This window comes from Kryptolebias marmoratus, linkage group LG10, assembly GCF_001649575.2.
Source record: "Kryptolebias marmoratus isolate JLee-2015 linkage group LG10, ASM164957v2, whole genome shotgun sequence".
Classification (NCBI taxonomy): domain Eukaryota; kingdom Metazoa; phylum Chordata; class Actinopteri; order Cyprinodontiformes; family Rivulidae; genus Kryptolebias; species Kryptolebias marmoratus.
In genome coordinates, this window is record NC_051439.1 from 17,509,014 (window position 1) to 17,532,977 (window position 23,964).

A 23,964-nucleotide genomic window follows, 5' to 3' on the forward strand; every position below is an offset into this window, starting at 1 on the left:
TGCGGAGGCTTCTTGCAGCTTTAGTCATCGTGGAGCTTAGAAGGAGCAGGGAAAACACACCACTCACAGTATTGCAACCTGACAGCTGAGGGACAAGAGAACATTTAAAGTTGGTCTGCATGCATTAAAAGTCATTCAGTGAGGTGGTCTGCTTTCTGTGGGTGAGTCCTTTGATTCAAATATTTGCTTCACTAATTTTCATCAAAACATAATGCCAAAAGGCATCTTGTTTTCTTCAACCCTAAATGATGAAAAACTACTTGCTATTTTTCATGGAAATTTACAGCTCAACATCCATTATGTGCCATCCATTAGCTTATGTTGCAGCAATTGGGAATTCAGGTGTAGGTCTTGCATCTGGTTGCATTAAGATCTGTAACCCAATGAACAATGACTTCACAGCTGTCTGACAGGAAGTGCTGCCTTCGGATTGTTTTATTTTTAAAAAAAGGGGGGGGAAATGCAAGGCCAGATTACAAAACAATAGGGTAAGGGTGAGAACCTGTGTCTATCTACCTTTCACACCACTTCTCTCCTATACTGGCAGCCAGTAACCTGCTGGGACCGGCCCTTGATTTATTTGGAGAGGGCCCTGGAACAGAGCAGCCAAGATGAGTGGCATTTTAATGTGCTTTCGAGATGTTTGGTCACAAGCACTATTGATCACTGTGCCGCAGCACAACCTTCCCTCCCTCACTGTCCCGCAGACCCTCTCACTGCCCGGGGGAGAGGTTGTCAGGCAGGGAATGAGTTTCCATGTAGGCTTAGATTAATGAAATGAGGCCCCTGATTGCGGGTGGTGCAGGGGGTCAGACCATTAAGGAATCCCTGGGCTGGATAAGATTTAGCCTGACTGACTGATGGAAGAGTGTGTGTGTATGTGAGAGAGAGAGGATGGATAGGATATTGAATAGTGGTGCACAGTGACATGAAAAACACTGTGAAAAAGAAGCAGCATGTGGCAAGCAACTTTTTTGACTCTTACTCACATCTTTGTCCCATTTATTCACATTGAGTCTTACTCAGAGTAGTGCAGAGCTGAAAAAAAAAGGAAAAAAAAACATCCAGAGGTTGTAAAAAAAAGAACTGGGGATATTTCATAGCTGAGTGAACATGCCCAGAGTGTGTGTGGCTCTCTTACACTCCAGTATGAATGTTTATTTGATGGCCAGGACGCTCATAATACTGACTGTGTGAGGGCATTCGCAAATCACACGCATGCTTCGGGAGTCTGTGAGATTTGATGATTCAAATGGAATAAGCTCCTGTGATCAATAGCCTGAGCAAATACACAGATTATCAGATTATCAGATTAGGATCTGTCCCCCCGGTGCTGAGGAGAGCCAAAGAATACATTAAAACCTGAGCTGCCTTAGTAAGATTCAATTTTCAGGCAGCAGGTTTGTTCCCACTTTCAGTTAATTCCAGACAAGCTGTTGTGTTTTGCTGCTCTCACTTCAGGTGTGTATCAGTTTGGAGGCATTTTACAAGGCACGCACAGTGATTTTCTTTTGCCTGAAGAACAAATTGATGCTAAAATCTCTGCTTTGTTTCATTCAGAGACAGAGATTTGATTCTTTTGTAACTACTTTCTGGAAGAAATGGAGCATTTTATCATAACTGCTCAATTGTTAATGAGCACATCTAATTAAAGTTGGTGAAATCAGATTTTTGTTTCAGCAGAACTTGAGAGACACTACTTTCCTTGCAGTGTTCTCCTGTGTTCTGCTGTGATATTTTCAATTTAGTTAATAAACTGCAGCACTTAAACAAAGAGTCATTAATAGAAATGAACATTAACATTTATGGGCAGGTAATGCTCATGGATAACAGCTGCCCTCTTCTCTCTCCTCTGCAGTGTGTACGGCTGCCCGCTGGCCAAAAAGAGAAAGAGTCTAGATAGACAAACTCTAGAAACATCACCGAAGAGGAGCACCTACCTTGATGACATGGACAACTCCACAATGGAGGAGTGCTATGAGACAGACGGGACCGAGGAGATGGATGACAGGGAGGAAGAGGAGGAGGAAGGAGCCATAGAGGAAGAGGGGGAAGTGGAGGAGGAAGAGGAAGATGTGGAAGGCTACATGGACTATAATGTAGAACAAATGGAGCATGAAGACGGCAAGGAGGATGACAGAGGAGATGGAGAAGAAGCAGAGGAAGAAGAGGAGGTAGAGGTGGAGCAAGAGGAAGAGGAGGAAGGTGATGACGTGAGGGTAGAGGAGGCAGAGGAAGAGGAAGAGGAAGCAATAGAGGATGTGGACTATGAAGAAGGGGAGGAGGAGGAGGAAGGAGAGCATAATCAAGGGCAAGGTGAGAGAACTTTCTCTAACATTTGTATTAAAATGACCAGAATGCAGGACAAAATTTTTAAACATTTAAAGAAATATGGTTTAAAATGTTAGGAAAATCTATTGCAAAAAAAGTTTTTTGTCCTCTAATGAAACATTTTACATTAGAAAACTAGTGTACAAAGCTGTTTTGAAATAAAAATAAAGTTCTTTATTATTCTTGACAATATAAAATAGGATATCTGAGCTGCTTTGCAACTTTGCCAAGAAAGTGTCAAGAGCACCTCCAAAAACTGTTTAGTTTTTTAATCATTTGGTTTAAGGAAAATTCATGGAATGATGTATATTCAATTATTTGCACATTTGTGCTTCCTGTTAACTTTTCTAATGTATACCATAAAGTTCTCTAAGGCAGTTGGCAATTCTTGCTAAAAAAAGCTTCAAACCTGTCTAATGTTAAAAACTAACATAGTTGGTTGAATGAATTAACTGCACACCTTAGTTGTACAACAGCCTAATCATGGTGTGGATTTATATTAAGACCTTTCAAGCAACCAGAAAGGACATTATGTTTTGGTTTGTTTATTTGTTTGTTTGTTTTATTTTGTTTTTCTTCAGCCATCCTAAACCCTAAAACATAAAGTTATTTTATCATATTTATGATTCATTTTTACATTCATTTTTAAGAGGTGGTGGTCACAGCTTTTTTACTCTATGTAATTGTTACTGAATAGAATCATTAGTATTAGTATATATATATATATATATATAAATATCCAGATACTTCTTATCAAATCCATATGTGACTGTAAATAACTTGTCTTTGAAGTTTAGACTGTCAAATATTTAAATATGCAAATTCAAATCATTTTGCTGTATATGGGTTCCAGTATTTACTCAAACTGTAGGTTCTTAGACACAAGTTAACATTTATTTATATCAACCAAAAATTGTCACTTTCTCACTTAGACTACATCTCTACTACCAATACAGCCAATGAAAAACCCATAGTAATATAAGTTGCTTAGAACAGTGATTCCCAAGGAATACTATCCTGCACATATTAGTTCTTTCCCTGCTTTGACACACCTGACTTAAATGACAGGCTTCTGCAGAACTTGAAGACCTGCTGAAGACGATGGAAACAATGAAAACATGCAGGACAGTGTTCGTCAAGGATCAGGGTTTAGAACCACTGGGTTAGAAAACAGCTGCTTACAAAAAACAATTGGCTTTTTATTGATTAATCTAAAATCATCCAAACATGTTTTACACAAGCAAACTAACAACAACAACAATAAAAACCATTAAAAAAAAACAACATTGTCATTTTTTTGCAAGGGTTTCCAATTATAATGAGACTCGAGCAAAATGACTTTTGCTGCAGTCTCCATAAAACTCATTAAAGTAAATTGCACCAATAATGGACAAATTTCTAACGTCAAATAATTATCCCTACAAATTTCTTGATGATTTTAAAATTTTCAAAACATAAGAGCTGTTGACAGTCTAGCTTAAATATGCTTTTCTTGAAGACATGATACAAAATACTACCTAGTTTTGGGACTGGGATTTGAGAAACTCCTGCCCCATATGTTACCTCCCCTTCCCCCTGCGTTGTGCCAAACACCAGATCTGGCAGGTTTTTCTCCAGCAGATTCGGCGTTCCACCCACGCATCACGATTGGACCTGACAGTGCCTTCAAGTCCAATTAAGAGTTAAGCTCTGAGAGAGGAGTGTGTTAACCGTGTTTGGCGTGCAGCTCTATCCTCACAAAGTGTTGATGTGGCATCTCAGCAGCCACGTTCTTATTTTTTTGCAGACATGCAAAAACATCTCTGCAGACTGGTGTTCATTACAGCTCAGGGCCAAGGTCTTATTCTTCACGCTGCGACCATGCCGCCATCTCATTGACCTGTCATTGTCTCTGTTTCTATGTGTAGCTGGTTATTACCTTCTACTTATGATAAGTGTTATAGAAGTGCAGTTGTTGCTAGTATGAATCCTACAAATCCCTCTCTGTGTTGAGCTCTATAATCATGAATATTGAAACCAAAGCATTTGGATTTTTTTATGTTTAGAAAATGAAATTAAAATTTTTTTTTCCATATACATCATTGAAAAAAATTCCCTTTCACACTCAATAGCTTTCAGGTAGATTCCAATCTGCAGGTGAAAGTCTGTAGCTTTTCTGTGTTTCTCTGCAGCGTGCACATCTATTGTTGCTAATCCGACGCTAGTTCAGGGTAGGGCAGTCCCTCTGTTCCCTCCTTAATCTGTTTCGCTTCCATATCCCTTTTGTGTACCTTGATTGCTCTTCAAATTGCTTCCCTGTGCCATGTTTCATACCATCAAAAATTAAACCCCTGGTGCAGGAGGTTGTTGTAAGAAGCCTTTCTGCTGTCAAAATATGTGCTTGGTCATTCGTGACTGTTCCCTCTTCCCGCTCTAAAGCCCTCTCCTGCCAAGCAGTAATACTATGTTGCTCGCATTAGTTGGAAGTGTGTTAATGTGTATGTGCACAGTATGTGAGTGAGGCGTATCTATGTAGTGAGCAGAGTGAAAATAGTTTTTCCAAGTCAAATTTACATAATTGTTTTAGTTGTATTTTTGGATGTTTTTCGGTATAGTGGAAATTGATATCTCATGACTAACAGTTAACATGTTTTTTTGTCCATTTTTATCAGTCTTGGAGGTTGCTTGTTCCCACCAAAAATGATGAAAACTCTCATTCCTTATCCCTGTGTGTGTGAGTGGCCCTCCGGGTGCATTTTCTCCACAGGAATGTAAGTGGCAAATGTGATGCCAATATGAGCAATGTGCTCTCGGCGGCTCAGGGCGGAAATGTGAAAGGAGAGATTGGAAGTGCTCCAGGAGTGAGTGCTTGAAATTACTGACAGAAGAGGTTCAGTAACCTTTTGCAGTCTGTCAGAATCAATTAGGCACTGAAAAGAATTCTAAAGATACTGATGATTTAATGAAAAAAGAACTTCACAAGCAAATGATGAATAGCTGCTGACTGGAGTTCATCATATTACAGACAGAACATCAAATTATTGCTCAGATTTTAGGTTCCAAAAAGTGCTTTTATTTACAGTATTTTGAATTCATTTGAAACTATTTACAGTATTCTTTAGACATTTGGAAATCTATTTCTAAAAGAATCAAGGGATTTACTAATAAAACCAGACTTTTCAATGGCTCTATAGGTCTTTTATTCATAGGGCATCTCTCTTTACGACTTTCCCAAACCACTGAATTTAACTTCCTGTAGTGATTCACAATTCAGAACACAAGCTGCTGTTAAGACTCTCAAAGTAAATTATTAGGGTGAAGCAAGAGAGCCTTATCCAATTTAGATGGACCAAGCCCAGAAATCTGATTTACCAGTAAAATGGAATGACGGAAATGGAATTACAAGGCGTTTGTTGTTTTTCTCCAACAGAGGACGATCAGATGAGCACTGGCGAAGGGGGCGAGGGGAACGATGGCAGCGGAGGTGGCGATGGCAGTGGAAAATCTGGCCCTGTGGCGGAGAAGGATGACAACAACAATGATGAGTATGAAAACTATGACGAGCTTGTGGCCAAGTCCCTCCTCAACCTGGGCAAGATCGCAGAGGACGCCGCCAACCGCGCCATGACCGAATCCGAGATGAACAGCAACTCGTCCAACAGCGCTGAGGATGAGGAGGAGGATGAGGAGGAAGAGGAAGAAGAAGAGGAAGAGGAGGAGGATGATGAAGAGGAGGAGGATGAAGAAGAAGAGGAGGAAGACGATGAAGAAGGTGATGAAAGGCAGCGGGAAGATCTAAGTCTGGATGTTGACAGTGATGTAGTTCGGGAAACAGTGGACTCCCTTAAACTGCTGGCACAGGGTCACGGTGCTGTTCTGTCTGACAGCTTAGATGGGCAGGAATTTCCAAACAGTGCAGTTGGTATTAGAGATGAGAATGACTGTTCCCACAATGGGGGAAATACACACAATGGTGGGAATGGACAAATGAGGACCACCATTAATGGACAAATGGAAAACAGTGATGAGGAAGTATGTTTAAGCAGTCTGGAGTGCCTAAGGAACCAATGCTTTGACTTGGCTCGGAAATTAAGTGAAACAAAGCCCATCGATCGAAATGGACCATCTCAGCAAAATCATTTCTCATGCGGGGACCCCAATCAACAGCCCCAGCATCATGGCTATGGAGATTTTCACAATAGCCAAGACGATAGGCGGACACTTGATAGGAACTATTCCGACATGGACAATCTCATGAAGCTTGAGGAGCAGCTGAGCCCACGCTCCAAGGCCTTCTCTAGTTGTATACATGATGAACGATATTCCACCCACAACCACAGAGATTTTGATGAAGACACAGCCTCAGTGACATCGGACCGATCAGAAGAAGTGTTTGACATGACAAAAGGAAATCTGTCTCTACTAGAGAAAGCAATTGCACTAGAATCAGAACGTGCCAAGGCAATGAGGGATAAAATGGCAGCTGAGGCAGCGAGAAGAGATGGAGTGAGGTACTCTCATGAAGACCACGGCCCACGGCATGGGTATGGTGTTGAACGTAAAGCCCGGCTTCCTGATGGTATGAAGAAGCCTTTCTTCCATAAAGGTGAGTTGTTCTTTCTTGGACACACTCAGCTGCACACTTAGATTCTATTGGAAACCATATCCACACAGAAGTGTAGACATGTTTACCTTATTTGACAAGCTCAGGTAAAATGTTTCTCTGCCAGTGTTTGTTTCTGTGTTTCATCCGCCCTGCACCAAAGACTAGACAGCCCACATGTATTCTGGGAACCTCAATAATACCCCAGGACAAGCTTTTTCAGCCAGTTTGGAAATTCACATCTCAGTAGCAGCGTGAGCGGCAGCAGCAGCTTATGTTGTTAAAATAGGCCAGCATGGAAACATCAGAGGGTAGGCTTGTCAGGCATAAGTAATGGCAATCTGCACGGCCTGTTAGGACCGCAAATCTCATCCCTGTGATGCAGCTTGGGGTAAAGCTGCCTATTTTTAAACCTACACAAGCACTTGGGAAAAGAAACTATGAAACAGAGGTCCTCTGCCTTTAGAAAGGACTTGTTCTGCAGTAACAAGAAAGTTTTCACTTTTTAAACAGATAATTATTGATGCCACTGAAACAAAAGTCCACTTCCCCATCAGTGAAAATTGTCATACAATGTTGTCGACTTGTAACAGTGAGTGTTATCTGATTTCAAACTTCACACAGTTTACTCAAGTAATATACAGACTTAACTAGGGTGAAATATTTCCACCCATAAGGAAGATATCAGATGAGAGCAACAAATATGAGCAAGGCAAATCGCAGTGGGATGATGTTACACCTCAAATGCCACACAACTCACAGCAGGTTTATATTGCTACTTAAATGCCACACAAATGCTAATTTCAAGAGCCTTCCATGGCCTTTGTGTCTGGCTAATGTTGGAATAATGAGAGGACCCAAGGCAGTTGCATGGTGATAGCATCTTTCCTCGGGCGAGATAGTTGCAGACACTCATTGACCAGGGTTTCTGTGTGTGATTTATAAAACCACATGGCAAGGGAGGGAGCTCATAGAAGAGCGGTGCTCCCTGAGAGAAGCATGAGGTTGAGATGAAAATTGAACAGTATCAGAATGACCGATAACGAACGACAGGCCCACTGACTGCACATTAATTATCCAGAGATGGTATGGTAATGGGGGCCATTTGCTATGCAAAACGCAGACCGTCCCCAGCCACAATCAATATCCCCTGCTTTCTAATATGCCTTCCACTTGGCTGCCTCCGCTCTCCACAATAGAAGTGTTGGGCTCAGAATGCACAGGCATCATGTCTGTGTGCACTCACATGTATGGAAATGGAGAATTATTTCTAACATACTGTTGAAACATTAACAGTGAATGTAATGATGTGCCTCGAACAAAGCCATTAAAAAGCAGCTACATTGTACGTGCAGACCAAGTTCCCTATCAACATGAAATTTTCCCGCTTGATTGTTCTGGTGCCAGACAAAAGAGCTAGACATGACATAGCAATTTTATTCTAAACTCATATGCCCCTAATGTGACATAGATGGATGAGAGCCACAAAGGATAATGAGGTGCTTCTTTTCTGATGAATGAGACATGGAATTTCGTTTGGTGACTCATTTGTAAATGTATGATTAGGTGTGCCCTATGCCACCTCTTAGTTTTGTACTTTTTGAACCCTTAGTCCTACTTCACTCAATTATTTTTCTTGTTGCACCTACTCCCTATTCAAAGGTCTCTTTGTGTTTCCTTTAGTTGGAGCTGAGTTACATAGGTCTTTGAAACTTTAATCAGTGGTCTGTCTTTCTGTGGTGTGGGGTAAAATCCCCTCTCGTGTCAATATCCCCAATCCCATCTGCTGGTACAGTCACTCACATGAACTTGAAACATTCTTATTTTCTAACTCATTATCTAATTTCCTTTAACTGTAAAGTCAGATTTAAAAATATACATATATTTGATGGCCAAAGTATTTTAAAGGTGGACAGTTATCAGCAACAATGCTCGTTGGCAACAGTTTGGTGTTTTTTGGTAACCAAACACTGCAACCAAATCTGAAAGGTTTGAAAGGGGCAATATTGTGTGAATGTGAGTGTGTTGAGGTGTGTGTTTGCTCTTTAGATCCTCACTGTCAGCTCAGTAAGCTTGTGAAACTTGGGGTGGTTTTAATGCAGACAAGTGCGAAACAATTTCACTGAATGTAATCTGCTTGCTGAATAACTTTGTTTTGAAGGCCACAAACACAACAAAAAGCTAAGGGTTGCATCAAGTTTGTGAAAAGACCTCCTAAAAAATAGATATTTTAGAACTTTTTGCAATGTTGTTGCTGTAAACAAACTGCATAAAAAACAACTTGTCAGCAAAGCAATAATTGCTTCTTTGTCTTAGTCTGTTTTTATCTTGTTTTAAAAAAATGCAGTAAATAAAAACCTGTAAATAAAAAAATTAAAAAAAAGCTATCTTCACATGTGTTTGAATTCAAAGGTCAAGGGAGTTGATTTGGTTTAAAGGAAGCTCTGCACTCATAATGCTGGAAATTTTTTAATAAAAAAAAAAAAGAAAAAAGCTGAAAACAGAAACAGCTGAAAAACAATTTCTACTCTGACCCTAGCTGGAATCATACAAAAGATCCTGTGATATAAAAACTTTGTTTATGTTAATATTGCCACCTGGAATTGATTCATTTTTTATTTTATTCAAAATCATTGAAATTCAATCATTTTAAAACCACAAGTTTCTCTTCATAGAGTTAGTTTTGCCAAAATACTTTATCTTTTTTTATTTTATTTTTTCTAAATCTTTGGAACTTATACATTCATCACCTTCTTTATAACTGTTTACAAATTAGTTTGGAACATTAGTAGAAAAGGCACAGTGCCTTTCTAACTATATTTATGTTATTAATTCTCACAGCTCTCTACTTTGAGATTTCCAGTCTTACAATAAAATGTATTTTTGGTCTGTTGTTCATTCAAATTCAGTTTAGCTTACAATTTGCCCATGGAAGAACCAGTCAAGCTCTACCCTTTTAAACTCCTTCACACAGATAATTTTTTCTTACATATCCTGTATAAATTTCTAAAAGACAAAAACAATATCATACTATAGTCTGATTCTGACTCATTTTGAGGATTTTTTTCATTTTGGGGGCTCTTTTGGAAGAGCCAATAAAACTTTCTTATGCTATGAACTAGCATGTTCATATATCCTCATGCTTTTCTTTTTCTGGAGATTTCAGGTGGTTGTTTGTAAACATGCATTTGTTTTACTGAATCCTGGAGCTGGGCTGTTATCCTAAAAATTTCTTCAAGTAGTCAATAAGGTCATGTAATGTAGAGTTTCTGAATTTACATTACATATGTTAAATTTTGGCTAAATGCAAACACTTAAAAAGCTTGTGACCGTGGCTATACATCTTTCAAACTTTTTGTTGTAGACCAAATTAGACCAATTTAAACTTAGATGTCTATGGTTTTAGACATCTTTACAATGAAAATAAAAAGACATAAAACATAGGTATCAATTTCCTTCCTGTTTCTGCTCACAGATGCTTCACGTGCAGACAAGAAGGAAAGCAGGTGTCCAACACCCGGCTGTGATGGCACGGGTCATGTGACGGGCCTGTACCCACACCATCGCAGCCTGTCTGGTTGTCCCCACAAAGACAGGGTGCCACCAGAAAGTGAGTATATCAGTCACACACCAGCTAATGCTGGTATATATCCAACATGTGCCGTCTTTGTCCTTTGATGTTGAGGAATCTGCATGATTGCTACTGTGCCTTGTTCTTTGTGGTGTGTACTTGTTGCTGTAAGGGGTCAGATAGATTGCAGCTACACTTGTGATCTTTTGCACAGGGCCCTGATTTTGCTTTCTGACTGTCTGTTTAGTGTGTTGTGTTGATGAGGTATGAAATGAGGCCTTGGTAATGAATGCAGTGCTTGGCAGGATGGTCAAGATCTGTCAGTTATGGACTTACTTGACTGCATGATACAGCTCCACTGACTGACAGTGATGGACAGAATATGATAATCTAATTCAAGTTGATGTTTTTTTTTTTCATTGTAAAAAGGGATCACTGGAAGGGTTGCATGCTCCTTCACAGCATGTTAGTGCATGTTTGAGTGTAAAAAAGGTTAAAGGCCTCTTTTTTTCATTAATTTGTGCACCTTTTTAGTTTTAATAGAGTCCTATTTTTTTATTTTCAGGAAACTTGAAAATGCTCACAGACCTTGATAGCACTGAGCGTGCTTCAGTCATCCATGGCATAAACCTTGTTTATTTATTTGTATACCTTGCTCAATTAAATTCTGTTGAGTGGAAAGGCATTCTCATATCTGTAAGCCACAGATCAAGAGAGGTGGCAATAAACATTAGCCTTGAATGAAAAATTAGTTTTCCCTTCAGAGGATTCAGACCAGTTATTCAGCCTTGCTCACCCCGCACAAACTCATCTCATTTACATTTTTCATTAACTGCAGCGTGAAATTCAAGTTATGATCTGCTGTGACCTAGACACCAGTCAAAATAAAACCCAGTTTTGACAAAAAAATAGTTATCACTAAAGGTGTGCTTCTTAAAAAGCAGCTGCAGTACTACAGATTAGTCATGTTTTGAGGAGTGCCGTCCGTACAGAGGTTCATAACCTGAGATGAATTTATCTTCAAAGAAATCTGAAAATGACTCTGAGCATCTGTCCAGGATTAAAAGAACCTAAATGGAACCTGGGAGGTTCTTGTATTGATTGTTACTGGAGATTGTTTGGAACATGATATTCCTCATTTGTGTCAGACTGACTTTCAGGGGATGAGATACCACTAAGCTTACCAGAAAAATCAAAAGAGTGGCATCGTCTTCAGTTCTTCTGCCCCTAAGACAAAAGGGTACTAATGACTGAGATGCACAGTTAGAAATCCTGAGCGTTCAGCCACCATAAGGCCAGTTGTAGGTAAATAAAAGAATAAGTCACACGTGTATTGCCTGCAAGATAGGTTCTAAAGCTTCCCTCTCTCATTACCACATTTGCTGTACTGAATGGACAATGTATTATTAATGCAGTGACTTTATGTAATTGGGAAATCACACAGAGCGCCTGATCATTCTGGTGAAAAATTACAATAAAATTAGATCTGTTTCACTTTTTCCACTTCCTTTTTGCTCAATTACCTTTTAGAGAAAAGATGTATACAATCCATTTTTAACTGGGGAATTCTTGGTTCTGTTCTTAGTGGTCAAAAAGTCAACAATTTCATTTTAGTGTTTTCCAGGTCAGAATATATTTGGATAAGAAAAAACATAAAAAAGTAGGACTTCTAGACACTGTTTTAATTTGTAAAATGTTAAAGTGAGTTATTTTGTAGAAAGAAAATGACAATACATAATGGTGAGAGTCTGAAACTTGTTACCTAAAAAATTGTTTCTAAGCAGAAGTGGAGACTAAACGTCTCTTTAAAGCAGTCCTCTCTTTGCTCTTTGTTTTGTGATAGATACCAGCAGCCCTTACAGAAAAAAACACACAAATTTCACATGTGAAAAATTTGCTAATTTTTTTCTGTGTGAATTTTGAACATTTTCAACATGTTCATGCAATCATATGTAAAAAATATGGTAAATGCATGTGTTTTTAGGAAAAAAGGCCAGCCATTTCTTTCCAATATTCCAAAACCTTAAAATACAGTAGAAAAATGCAGAATCCAATAAAACTGTTTCTAGGTAAAACCTTAAAGAAAGCTAATTAGAGCTCAAAACATGAAGGTACTAAATGCCAACGGTTATATAAACAAGGCAACAAACTAAAATGATAAAAGCCTACAGTCATTATCATGTCTACATTTACTTTTATCATACAGCAACAGAGATAAAGCATGACTTGATTTTCCCCAATTTGACTTTCGATGATGTAACACATCAGTGTCATTCCTCACAATATGCAGCCATACTCAGATTTTAAATACAGCCTCAAAACAATCTTTGAAGAACTCTAGAATTTTGTTATGAAGAAATCTATTCGAACTCAGACACATGATTTTGTGCCTTACTCATTAAGCTTTAGTTTGTGCCCACTGAGCTGAGCTTTAATTCTGAGCTGTCCCTTAGCAGAAGGCCAAACCAAACCAGGATATGCATAATGTATTGGCTTGTGGCATGTTGAAGTGGGTGGGGGGGACTTTGTCCAATTACCTGCACCGAAGACCAATTAGTATGTAGGGAAAGGAGGATGGTGAGGGGTGAAAGTTTAAGGGGGTGATAATGATGAAGCTGATGCCGATGGGGTTTGGCCCCGCACGCCACCGGTATCGAGACAACTCCTCCTCTCTCTTCCCCCCCACGCCTGCTGCGCTCTGACGGCTCCTCTCGGACATCCATAGATCATTAATCTAATTGGCTGGTTGCCGAGGGGATCTGAGACTGTTATGGACTGTTTTAATGGTAAACGGTATTGAAGACTGCACTCTCTGCCCTAACAATGCACGGATGATAACAAAGCACACTCTATCAAGGAGCTGTCTTCCATCTGTCTGCTTCCACCATTGATTTTTAAAGCTGGAGTTTTGTATGATTGCAAGCTGTTTGCATGCCCAAATTTTCCTTCTCTTCCTGTCTCTTGCTTGTCCTGTCAAACTTAAATGACATCTTTTTATTCATGACTGTCCCCATTCCATGAATACTAATTTGAAAGAGCTGGATAAGTGGAAGCAATATGGTGGGAAACCTTGTCTGCCCTTTCAAACTAGTGTTCATTAAAATGAAAAAGAGGTCATTTGGGTTCATTTCTTAATGATGTTTATAATACCAGGTTCCTCACACACTAATAGAGCTCATGGGTGATTGTAAAGGGCTCCTAACCTTCCCTGTCTTTCACTCCTATTTCCTGTCTGTGCGAAGTTGTGGCAATGTATGAGAATGTTCTTAAGTGTCCTACGCCTGGCTGCACGGGACGCGGCCATGTCAATAGCAACAGAAACTCTCACAGAAGGTAAGAGCTCAGCTACTATGAAGCTCTTTTTTTCTCCTCATCTATTTTTCTATTTTATTTTTTACTGTGGGATTATTTTTGATCATCTTTTTATTTTGGCGGTCTTCTTTTTATCATCCCTAATTATTCTTTTTTTATTATTATTTTGGTGTGATTGTAATTAAACCCCTTTCCTTTTCCAACACATTATTTTTTTGTGTGTTTTGATGCTGAAAATTATCAAAGCACTTCAGCTGCTTCACAATCACATCATTTAACCAAGACTGATTAGAATGCAGCAAGCCACACTTTCCAAAGCATAAATCATTCATCAGCTCAAGGCAAGAAATGGCATCTATCAGGTGCAGGTTTGGAGGTAGGAACTGAAATAGCTGCTTGGCGCTGCTGTCAGACGGGGTGAGGTGACAGTGAAAAAAAAAAGAGTGTCACCCGCAGCAGATGCTCAGGGATTCGGGCATAGCAGCAGCCATTAGCACCTTGCTGCCACTCAGCCGGGGTGACAGGAAAGGTGCAGACCTGGGAGAACCAGAACGAACGGCTCCATGCCGTGCTCAGTGACAAACTGCAGCGCCAAGCAGGCACGCACAGTAAACTTTCACTTCTTCAAGAAAGAGCTGATCCAAACCTCCACATACGACTTCACACTTTTCCACATTCTTATCCGAGCACATGCTCATCATGGCAGGTGCTCATGAACACAAATGGCTGCAGGCCACTGTCAAAAAACATTCTTTTCACACGCTACACTCGACAGATTGGATGGAGAATAATAGGGGTTAAAGATACTGACATGAACTTTTCTCACATTTGGTCATTCAGTTGTCAATGAAGAACAAAATTATCTTAAAAGAGGCTTTATGATGTGCTGAACTCATTTCCAGAAAAGTTAGTAATGTTTCTACAACCCAGCAATAAACTTAATCCATAATTTGTTAAATGTTTAGTTGTTTGATTTATAATTTTATCTAACAAACAGCAACAAGACATGCATAAAATAAGCAGCATGTCCTGTTGGTTACAACTTAACCACAACAAAAACTCAAAATGTCTGTCACACAGCAGAACTTCACTGGTGGCTTAATGTTCCACCTATATATGTAGGTGTCACTCTGTGCAATCATCCGACAAAGAGTTCGTTCTTCTAACTATTACCTTGGTGTAATAAATAAGCCAAGATCCTACAATATGCAAAACCTTTTTGTCACAAAACATTTGTATAAAAGTCACAAGAAATACAAAGAAAATGACTTTCAGTATTTTAACTGGTTAACTACATTTAATTTAGAGAATATCAACAAAGTGAAAAAGCCAGAATCCAAAGAAAAACTTTGAAAGACCTTCAGAAAGCCTGGAATCCTATATTGTACATTCTGCACATCCAAATTTGTCAGTAAATTCATCTCCTTTGTATTTGTGTCTGTTTAATAAAAATCTACAAAAAGTTATAATTTTTTGCTACTTTTCTGGAAATGAAGTGTGTATACCCCAAAAACATGTAAGTGTGTGTGTGTCCTGTCAGCTAGCTGGTGTTTGAATGAAACAAGCCGGGGAATGCACATAAAAAATCTACTTTTGTCCATGCGGGAATATCTATTCTGAGAATCATTTTAAGCTGCTCAACCAGAAACATGCAAGCTGTTGCCAACTGTGTTGTTAACCAAAGTGTTAAAAGTGATGAAAATTAATGAGTTTGCATTTTGAGCTGAGATTTTCTGAACTGCAGTCAGGTGCTTTCAGGCTGACTGACAGGCAGATGTACAGTCGCTGTTTTCAGCCCTGCAAACTGGATGACAAGCGCTTTAACAAGCCAAACATTTTACAGCGTGTGCACTGAGTGTAAAATGTTTACGTACAAAAATGTGTTCCGCTGCATCATTTAATTAGCTTTTTTTGTTATTATTATTATTTCAGTCTATCAGGATGTCCAATCGCTGCAGCCGAGAAGCTGGCAAAAGCCCAGGAGAAACATCAGAGCTGCTCTGGCCCGAAGTCCAACCAGGCATCTGACAGAGTCTTAAGGTAGTATTCACTCAACACTTTCATCCACATTGTACAATGAAATTCAAGAATGTTATGAAATGTGTTGTGACAAGATGCACTGATTTAAACGGTAAAACATTCATTTCATGTGGGATTTTTTTTTATGTTTTCTTTTACATTCTATAATTGAGACTTGGTATCTCCCCTTTTTTGTTTTATGTGTAAGTTTTGTCATCCCCTGAGATTTCATCTGAGAGACTTCATGTGCATCTCTTTGCTCACTGAAGGCAAATCACTTCAGATTATAACAAAATGGGCCTCATTCATTATCACAGACATGTTTTCAGTGAGAGTTTCTTTGATGGGCATGAAAATGCTGTGATAAAAAGTCATGAGTAGTTGTGAGTTTTATATCCATATCAAACAGAATATCAGCAGCAGTTTTCTTACAAGAGTTAAATAGAGGCTATTAATGTGTTTCAAATGATAAAAGCATATGAAAAAAAGGAATAAAGGAAGTGTAGATTCTATTTGACCTATTTTTATTGCATATAGAGCAGAAAACATGAATATTATGGCTTGAGAAAAAAAAGTCCTGCACCTTCAGTCACATTTCCATTTTCCTATATCCTTCTCCATGCTCTAATCTTGCAGTTTATTCCTTCCCTACTTCCCTCCATTCCACACATTTTTAACCAATCCCCAAGTTTCTTCTCCCCCCTGGGCAATGTTCAGTGCCTCGGTCCAACTTCCACCCACTCGTCATTTATTTTCCAGGCCTATGTGCTTTGTCAAACAACTGGACTATCCACAGTATGGTTACAAGAACAATGTTTCCACCAGCACGCCCCGCTCCAACCTGGCCAAGGAACTGGAGAAGTACTCCAAGACCAGCTTCGACTACAGCGCTTTTGATGGCAGCAACAACCACCAGGTGTATGGGAAGAGGGCCATTGCACCCAAAGTTCATGGGCAAAGGGACACCTCCCCAAAAGGATATGATGGTACTGCTACAGAAATATGACCATACATGTATGCATTGCTATAAGGTCTCTAAAGGCTTCTACACTGGTCTAGACTGTTAGTTCATGAGTTCGAATCACCAGTTGTTGTGCAGAACATTACATCTCCTTAAAGTTAGAAAGTTTGGTTCTTCAAGTTTATGCCTCAATCTATTGCTGTAGTTTGGATTAGACTGTCAGCTAATAAATGAAATATATCTTTAAAAAATAAGCACAAACTCTTGATTTATATTTTCTTCGTTTGCCTCCTGCAGCCAAGCGATACTGCAAGAACTCCAGCTCGGCCAGCAGCACCACCAGCACCTACGCCCCCAGCAGCAGTAACAGCAGCCTGAGCTGTGGAGGTGGTGGAGGGGGCGCGGGAGGAGGCGGAGGTGGTGGGGGCAGCAGCGCCAGCAGCACATGCAGCAAGAGCAGCTTCGACTACAGTCACGATATGGAAGCCGCCCACATGGCAGCAACCGCCATCCTCAACCTCTCCACACGCTGCCGGGAGATGCCACACGGGATGGGGGGGAAACCCCAGGACCTGTGCTCACAGGTAGGGAGGGGAGAAAGACAGGGAAGACCTAATCTAATGTCTGGACATGTTTTAGATTCTATTTTTCATTTTATTGGCTACAGCATAAAACTAAATCAACAAAATGAAGAACAAGACTTTTTTTTTTTTTTTTTTGGTTGAACCATCCTCATTGCCAGACTCTTGTTCCATACTGAACTCATGAGTCATTCTTGTTCTTTGTGTTTTTAATTTGTGTATGGTTTCTTTCTGTTCTCATCTCTCGATCCTCGTGTCATTTCTGACAACCCTAACTTGCAGTTTGACTGCCTTTGTCATAAACAGTGAATCACTGTCATTTATGTGACCATCAAACCAAGAGCAGATTAAAGCCTCAAGAACTCACAATGATTAATGTTGCAATTTTTTTTTATTTTGGCCTATGAACTCATAAAGGCAGTTGGTTCTGGTTCTGCTGAAGGTGTCTTCCTCACCGTTCTCAGAATGGGGACTGAATTAAAGTGAAGAACTATGCAAACTGTTGACTTTCTCAGCCAGACAACATTTTACAATTTGGCATTTTAGAAATACAAGCTCTTTTGAGTCTGACTGTATTATAATTTATAATAATTGCTCAAATTGGAACATGCTGAATTTGAACAGATTGTACTGACCTGCACTGTATGTAATTGGATTTGAAACTGATTTTTTTTTTTTTTTGTATAGCACCCTAAGATGAATTGGCACTTTGTAGACAAACTGAATTGAATTGCCTGATTTGGCACAGCAGCCTGTCACAAAGGTGTGGTGAATACAGCTCCTCTAAAGACTGTGGTCTCCTGCCGTAGGCATAAAAATCCACTGGCAGATTATTTTTCCCTCCCTTCATTATACTAATGCTGGCAGTGAAAACTGACAAAGATAAGGAGATTTTAGATGTGCATAACAGTATTGACATGCACGCATTTCCTGACCGATCCGGAGCTGTGTCTTACACTCAGGGCACTTTCTTTATTTTCTGTCTGGGAATCAGATAGGAGCAGGACGAAACGCCGTATGACACGGCGTGAGTCCAGCGTGTCACTTCTGAGGAGATAAGGTGACAGTGCTTCTGTATTATCTGTGGCCAGATGCTAAGCCGGTAAATGGAGGCCAGAGAAAGAGCGCAGAGCGGAGGTGTAATGTTGGCTTAATGCTTATGTTGACAGAGGAGACTGCGGGAGAATCAGAGCAAGAGGGTGATGAGGCTCAGAATAAAGAATGAAAGAAAGAAAAGAAAAGATTTTAAAATGTCACAGCAAGAAGGAGAGGAGAAGATAAAATTGTACTAATAAAAACAAGGAGGAGCGGAGGGAAGGAGAAAGCGACTTATTTCCAACAAAAAGTGGGGCAGAATAAACTCGGTGGGACAACCTCCTGGAGCAGTCAGGACTTTCTCTGGTTTCACCTCATTTCACTGTCTGTCCTGTTTCCCATCCCCTGCTGCTGTGGGACGAGACGAGCAGGAAGCTCTTAGGACAAGAGAATGAGAGCCTTCAGAGGATTCTTCTTTTTTTCTTCCCTCCCTTTCATCTCAACACCTCACCTCGTGGCTCATGCTGTTTTTTTATCTTACTCTCTCTGAATAAGGCTTGACATACAGTATATTCTCAGCTTCTTGTATTTTTCACCCCATCTGTCCACCTGTTTTATCTCCCTCAATCAGCTCATTGAATCTATTGGTTGCTGGCCTGAGTGAAAGACTGAAATGCCCTGTATTTTATCCAGGACGATAGTTTTTGGAGGAACCTTTGTCACTGGTGACCTGTTAATGCAGTGCTTCTTGGCACCCATTGCCCTGCATGTTTTAGATGGTTCCCTGCTCTAAAACACTCGAATCAAAAGAAAATAAATACCTCCACATCTTGCCATTGAGTTCTGCAGATGCTTGTTAATAACTCATCAGTTTAAACCAGATGTACATGTTGCAGGTAAACATTTCAAACATGCAGATCATTGAGTCCAGAGGAATGCTGCCGTAGAGTAAATCTGTTTCTGGGCATAATTATAATTCATTTGTGAGCAGGTCAGACAAAAACCTGAAGCATTTTGTTACTAGAGTTATTCATACAAACACTGCTTTTATCCGTTCCAATAGAGGAGCTACAGTTTGTTTTTTTCATACAGGATATGCATGCATTTTTTCAGTACACATCACCCAAAAGGTGTACACTAAATATGAGAAAAAACACAACATTGGAAGAAATTTAGGATACAATACATGCTTCAGAATTTTAAATATAAAACAGCAGGTGAAAAAGTTGGACATAAGTCTAATAACTAAAGCACTAACAAATGTAACACAAATTAAGAAAAATGTTAGAAACTACAGAGAAATAAAACCCTTGATATGCAAGGTTAGCTGGTTATAAATACGGACATTATGGTTCAATTTTGGGTAGATAAAAGTCAGATTTCAGATATTCAGTGAGCTAAAATTGTGTCATAATAATCTGTGACTCAACCAATCTACTGGCAAAACATAAAACTTTCATGTGATAGATAGATAGTTTTGTTATGCTGCACTGGACATATTTTAAAGTGATGTATTTCATTGTGAGGTTAGAGGGGTGTGACCCAAACCAGTAAACCAGTAAAACAAATTTTACACGAATTTCTGCTTTATCACAGTCTGTTTCTGAAATAAAGTAAAACAGTCATACTAAGTGTAGGATGGGATCACGTTTGTACTCAGGTTGTTATTCTAACTCCTGGGCTTGGCAGTCCATGAACATGAACCTGTAGTGTCAGAGTACTAAATAATGACACTTGTAAATGTTTAATTTGAAGCACATAAAGAGGAAATGAATCATTTAGTTGGATTTTTCTCATTGTGCGCAGAAGTGATGGGTGCCTGAAAATTAGCAGGCGACCTCCGCAGCCTGGTCCTTTCAGACCAGGCATTACCATGACAACAGGGGTCAGGGGTTTCTGCGGGGCCAGATTAGGAAGAAGTGGATTATAATGAGGAGGGGAGGGGTCCTCATATATCATCTTTGCTAATTTGGTGTGAAGGTGTAGGCCACAATTTTTAAACAGTGATAGAGATTTTTTTTTTTTAATCAAACAAGGAAAAGGGGACACACAAGAACAAGATCAGTCAAGGCTGCATACAATGAGGCAAGTGCTGCTGGGTCTCTGCAGCAACATGACCTTTATTCAACACAGTTTCTTTTTCTCAGAGTCCTTTACTCATTTTCTGCTTGTCCTTTGTGTCACTCTCCCTCGTTTTCAAGCTCGAGTGTCATTACTTGCTGAATGGCTTTGCAGAATTTTGAAAGCCTAATTTGGTATTAATCGCATAATGAGCAGTCTTTGTTTTAGGCACCCTGCATCCCTATTCTTGTTGTGCATGCTTTCCAACTTTTTAAATAGCCTGGTATTACTCATAAATTGTAATCAGTGGTACTCTTTTTTGCTGTTATTGTTTGTTTTCATTTTGTGTGTGTGTGTGTGTGTGAGTGTTATTTTTATTAGTTAAAATATATATATAATTTAAAAAAACGGTGCAGCCACAGTTGTTGCTGTTTCCATGTCCAGTCCCAAATTTTATCACCCTGTGTGTTTGACTCATGGTGTGTCACTGAGGTTTTGGCTTCAAACACCAGGAGAATCCTCCCCTAGGGCCTCTGTCAGCTGTAATCAGAATTAAAGTGGGCTTTCCTACTCATGAAAAAGGAGAAACGGGAGTGAGCAAAACAGGGAAGAGAGGGCAGATGAGCAGGAGTCAGTGGTATAGAGAAATCACAAAAACAAAACATCCTACTAAAACACAAACCTTAGAGGGATAATTCCCTTCAGTACTTCTAAGTAGTAAATAACTTACCTGTAGACAGCAGTCAGTGTGATCTCAATTTTAAAAATCAAGGAGACATTTTTAATGTGATTTCAAGGCAACAGCTGCTCAAAACAAGGGGCAAGAGAAGAGCAAATTTCCACCTTTTTAAAGAAAACAACTCAAACTCAAAAATTATTCCGTAGTTTAAGCAAACTCTATTTTTTAACATTTTTAGACACCATCACTTTTGCATGAGACAGTTGTTTATGTTTTTGTTATCACTCTCACTACAAGCCATGGCTGATTTTCTGCAGGTTACACTTTGCAGCCTCTTTGTACAGAGTTGCCTGAAGCAACACAAAAGCTGTTTGTTTGAGAAAATTATGACAAGGTGTAAAAAAAAAATAAATAAAAAAAAAAAAATAATATAACATTCACTGAAACTGCTAGAAAAGTTTTTGAGTTTGAGTTGTTTTAATGGCAGAAATTCACTCCTGAATAGGCCCCAGTCTGAGTAGCTGTTACATCGACTCTCCCACGAGAATTTCTCCCTAATTCTCCAAACTGATACTGCTCTGACTGCTGTCTACTGCAGGGAAGCTACTGACAGCTGCTACTTCACACAAAAACTATACTGTCCCTTCAAAGTTGCAACTTGTTTGCAGCAATGCTTATTTAGGAAAAAAAAAAGAAAGAAGTATGCATTAAAAGACAGAAACCTAAATTTGAGGAGTAAAGTAAACGCTTTAATGAACAGCCAGTCATGTGGATGTGGCCCATTTTGCTTTACAACACTGTAGACTTCTGCCTCTATTTATGGGTTTGCAGCAGTGTAGCTGGAGCCACTGCTGCTCATCACTGCTCCCAACCCCACTCCTAACCTTCATCCCCTGCGCCCCCTGTTATGTCCACTCACATTAGGTTCACACACAGCTACACACACAAACACACACACATATATATACAGAGACCACAGAGGCATGGAAGGAAAGTGAAAGACAGAGAGAGACAGAGAGGAGGGCTTTGCAGTGGGATGCACTCGTCCTTGAAAACTGATGAACCTCCTCCTTCTTTGACCCTTTTAGGAGCAAACATCGTTACTGTACACTGCACGCATCTGATGTTTCTTATTAGACAGACTTGGACAAAAAAAAATAAGACAGAACATTTCTTCAGCTATTTAAACTGCACTTGAGTCTTCTTTTCATATACCTACAAAGTTTAAACCTAAAAGCTCTTTTTAAATACTTTTTGTAATATGTGCCATGTATTTATGCCCATCTGAAGATGGACGTGTCTGACTGCTATTTAATCAGAACCTCTCTCTGTCTTTTATTTCTTTCTCTCCATCCCTACTTTTTTGTGTTCTGCTTTATTCCCCTACTCTTCCTCATATTCATCTGACTGCTTCCACATCTTCTCCACTTCACTCACATACACACAAACACCACACCCACACTCACCTTCCAGAGTCCTGGTCTAGATGTTGATGAGAACGGTACGTTGGACCTGAGTATGAGCAAGAGTCTGTGCGGCGGTGGTGCAGGGGACTCTGTGCTCACCCCGCTAGAACCCATGTCCCCCCAGAGGCAAGCCGCCCTGCTGGGCTCCCGCTGCTACGGCATGGGGGACGCTGCAGACTGCTGGGACCTGCCTGTAGACTACACCAAGATCAAACACATAGACGAGGACGAGAAAGAGGTAAAGGGGAAATTCACAAGGACAGTTTTTGGAATTTTTAGTCAGCCACTGCTGTAAGTTTGTGGCCACATTATTGTGAAATTCACTGAGTGGTTTTAAAACAATGCAGAATCTATGTGGTTACAATTCATTTGATAGAGATAAACTGATAAGACTCCTCTTTGCCTCATTATGCTCTATCACAAATTCATTATCTCTTCAAAAACCTTTGTGACAGTGCAAGGACAGAACTGATAACAAGCAATGAAGAGAAGAATAGAAGAGGTTACAAACAGCAAACAGTCTTGTCGTTGATGATAATTATACAGCAGCAGTTGCTGTTTTGGAGGAAGATAGAACATAATGCCTGATCAAAGTGTCATCTCCCTCCAGCCATTGACACAACACAGTGTCTCCAAGTCAAATATTAGCATTATCTTTTAGGGTTTTTACCTTTTGGTCTGACTCACTTTTATATTTGGAATCATTACAAAGTCACGGTGGGGATTTTTAAGGGAAAACCTAATGAATCTGCATAACTGATGTCAGCGATGCCATGCATAGAGTTACCAGCTCTGTTTGTACCATGCTCCCTGCATGCTGGCTTTCTGTTTTTTACATTTTGCTCTTCTCTAAAATGAATTATGCAAAGTAGCACCTTGGGAGGGGATCGGAATAGCTCATCTCATCAAAGAACCGCTGGAAATCAATGCACCACTGCTGGGTGCGCCTGTCGGAGTGCACAGGCGCATGCATGTACAGCGCATGTGCCTCTTTTCCTGTGTGTGAATATTCATAAGAGTGTGTCTGTACCCACGTCTCTTTGGGAGAGTGTCTGCTTGTGTTTGTGAGTCTCAGATCTAGCCTACTTTCTGCACTGCATTTCTGTACGCATGCACGTGTCGATCTCCTTCCAGCTTGCCGCTAATTGGGAAACTCGCTGGCAGCATCACGCAGTCTGAGACAGCTGGGTAATTTGAGCTGTATCTGGACTTCTCTCTTTATGGGCATTACTGTACACACACTGTAAAGCATGGAAGGAAAGGGGAAAAGGATTTGCATCTACTGTCGTCGTGCCCTGGCTGCATGCACTGCAGACAAAGCACAACCTCACACAGCACAACCAACAGCGGTCTGACACCACACCAC

The 23,964-nt window shown here is 39.9% G+C and overlaps 1 protein-coding gene across 9 annotated transcripts in view; it reads left to right on the forward strand.

Annotated features, from left to right (window-relative positions):
- Positions 1-23,964, forward strand: part of myt1lb (myelin transcription factor 1-like, b) — a 95,860-nt gene that overhangs the window by 60,787 nt on the left and 11,109 nt on the right. For 7 of the 9 annotated variants that reach the window (XM_037977932.1, XM_037977933.1, XM_037977937.1 and 4 more), the window contains exons 5-12: positions 1,859-2,316; positions 5,741-6,916; positions 10,389-10,523; positions 13,727-13,817; positions 15,729-15,836; positions 16,575-16,801; positions 17,074-17,360; positions 22,606-22,836. In XM_037977932.1, coding sequence (XP_037833860.1) covers positions 1,859-2,316; positions 5,741-6,916; positions 10,389-10,523; positions 13,727-13,817; positions 15,729-15,836; positions 16,575-16,801; positions 17,074-17,360; positions 22,606-22,836 — 2,713 coding nt within the window. The remainder of the gene's footprint in view (positions 1-1,858; positions 2,317-5,740; positions 6,917-10,388; positions 10,524-13,726; positions 13,818-15,728; positions 15,837-16,574; positions 16,802-17,073; positions 17,361-22,605; positions 22,837-23,964) is intronic. The other 2 variants (XM_037977935.1, XM_037977936.1) reach the window with 2 other exon arrangements.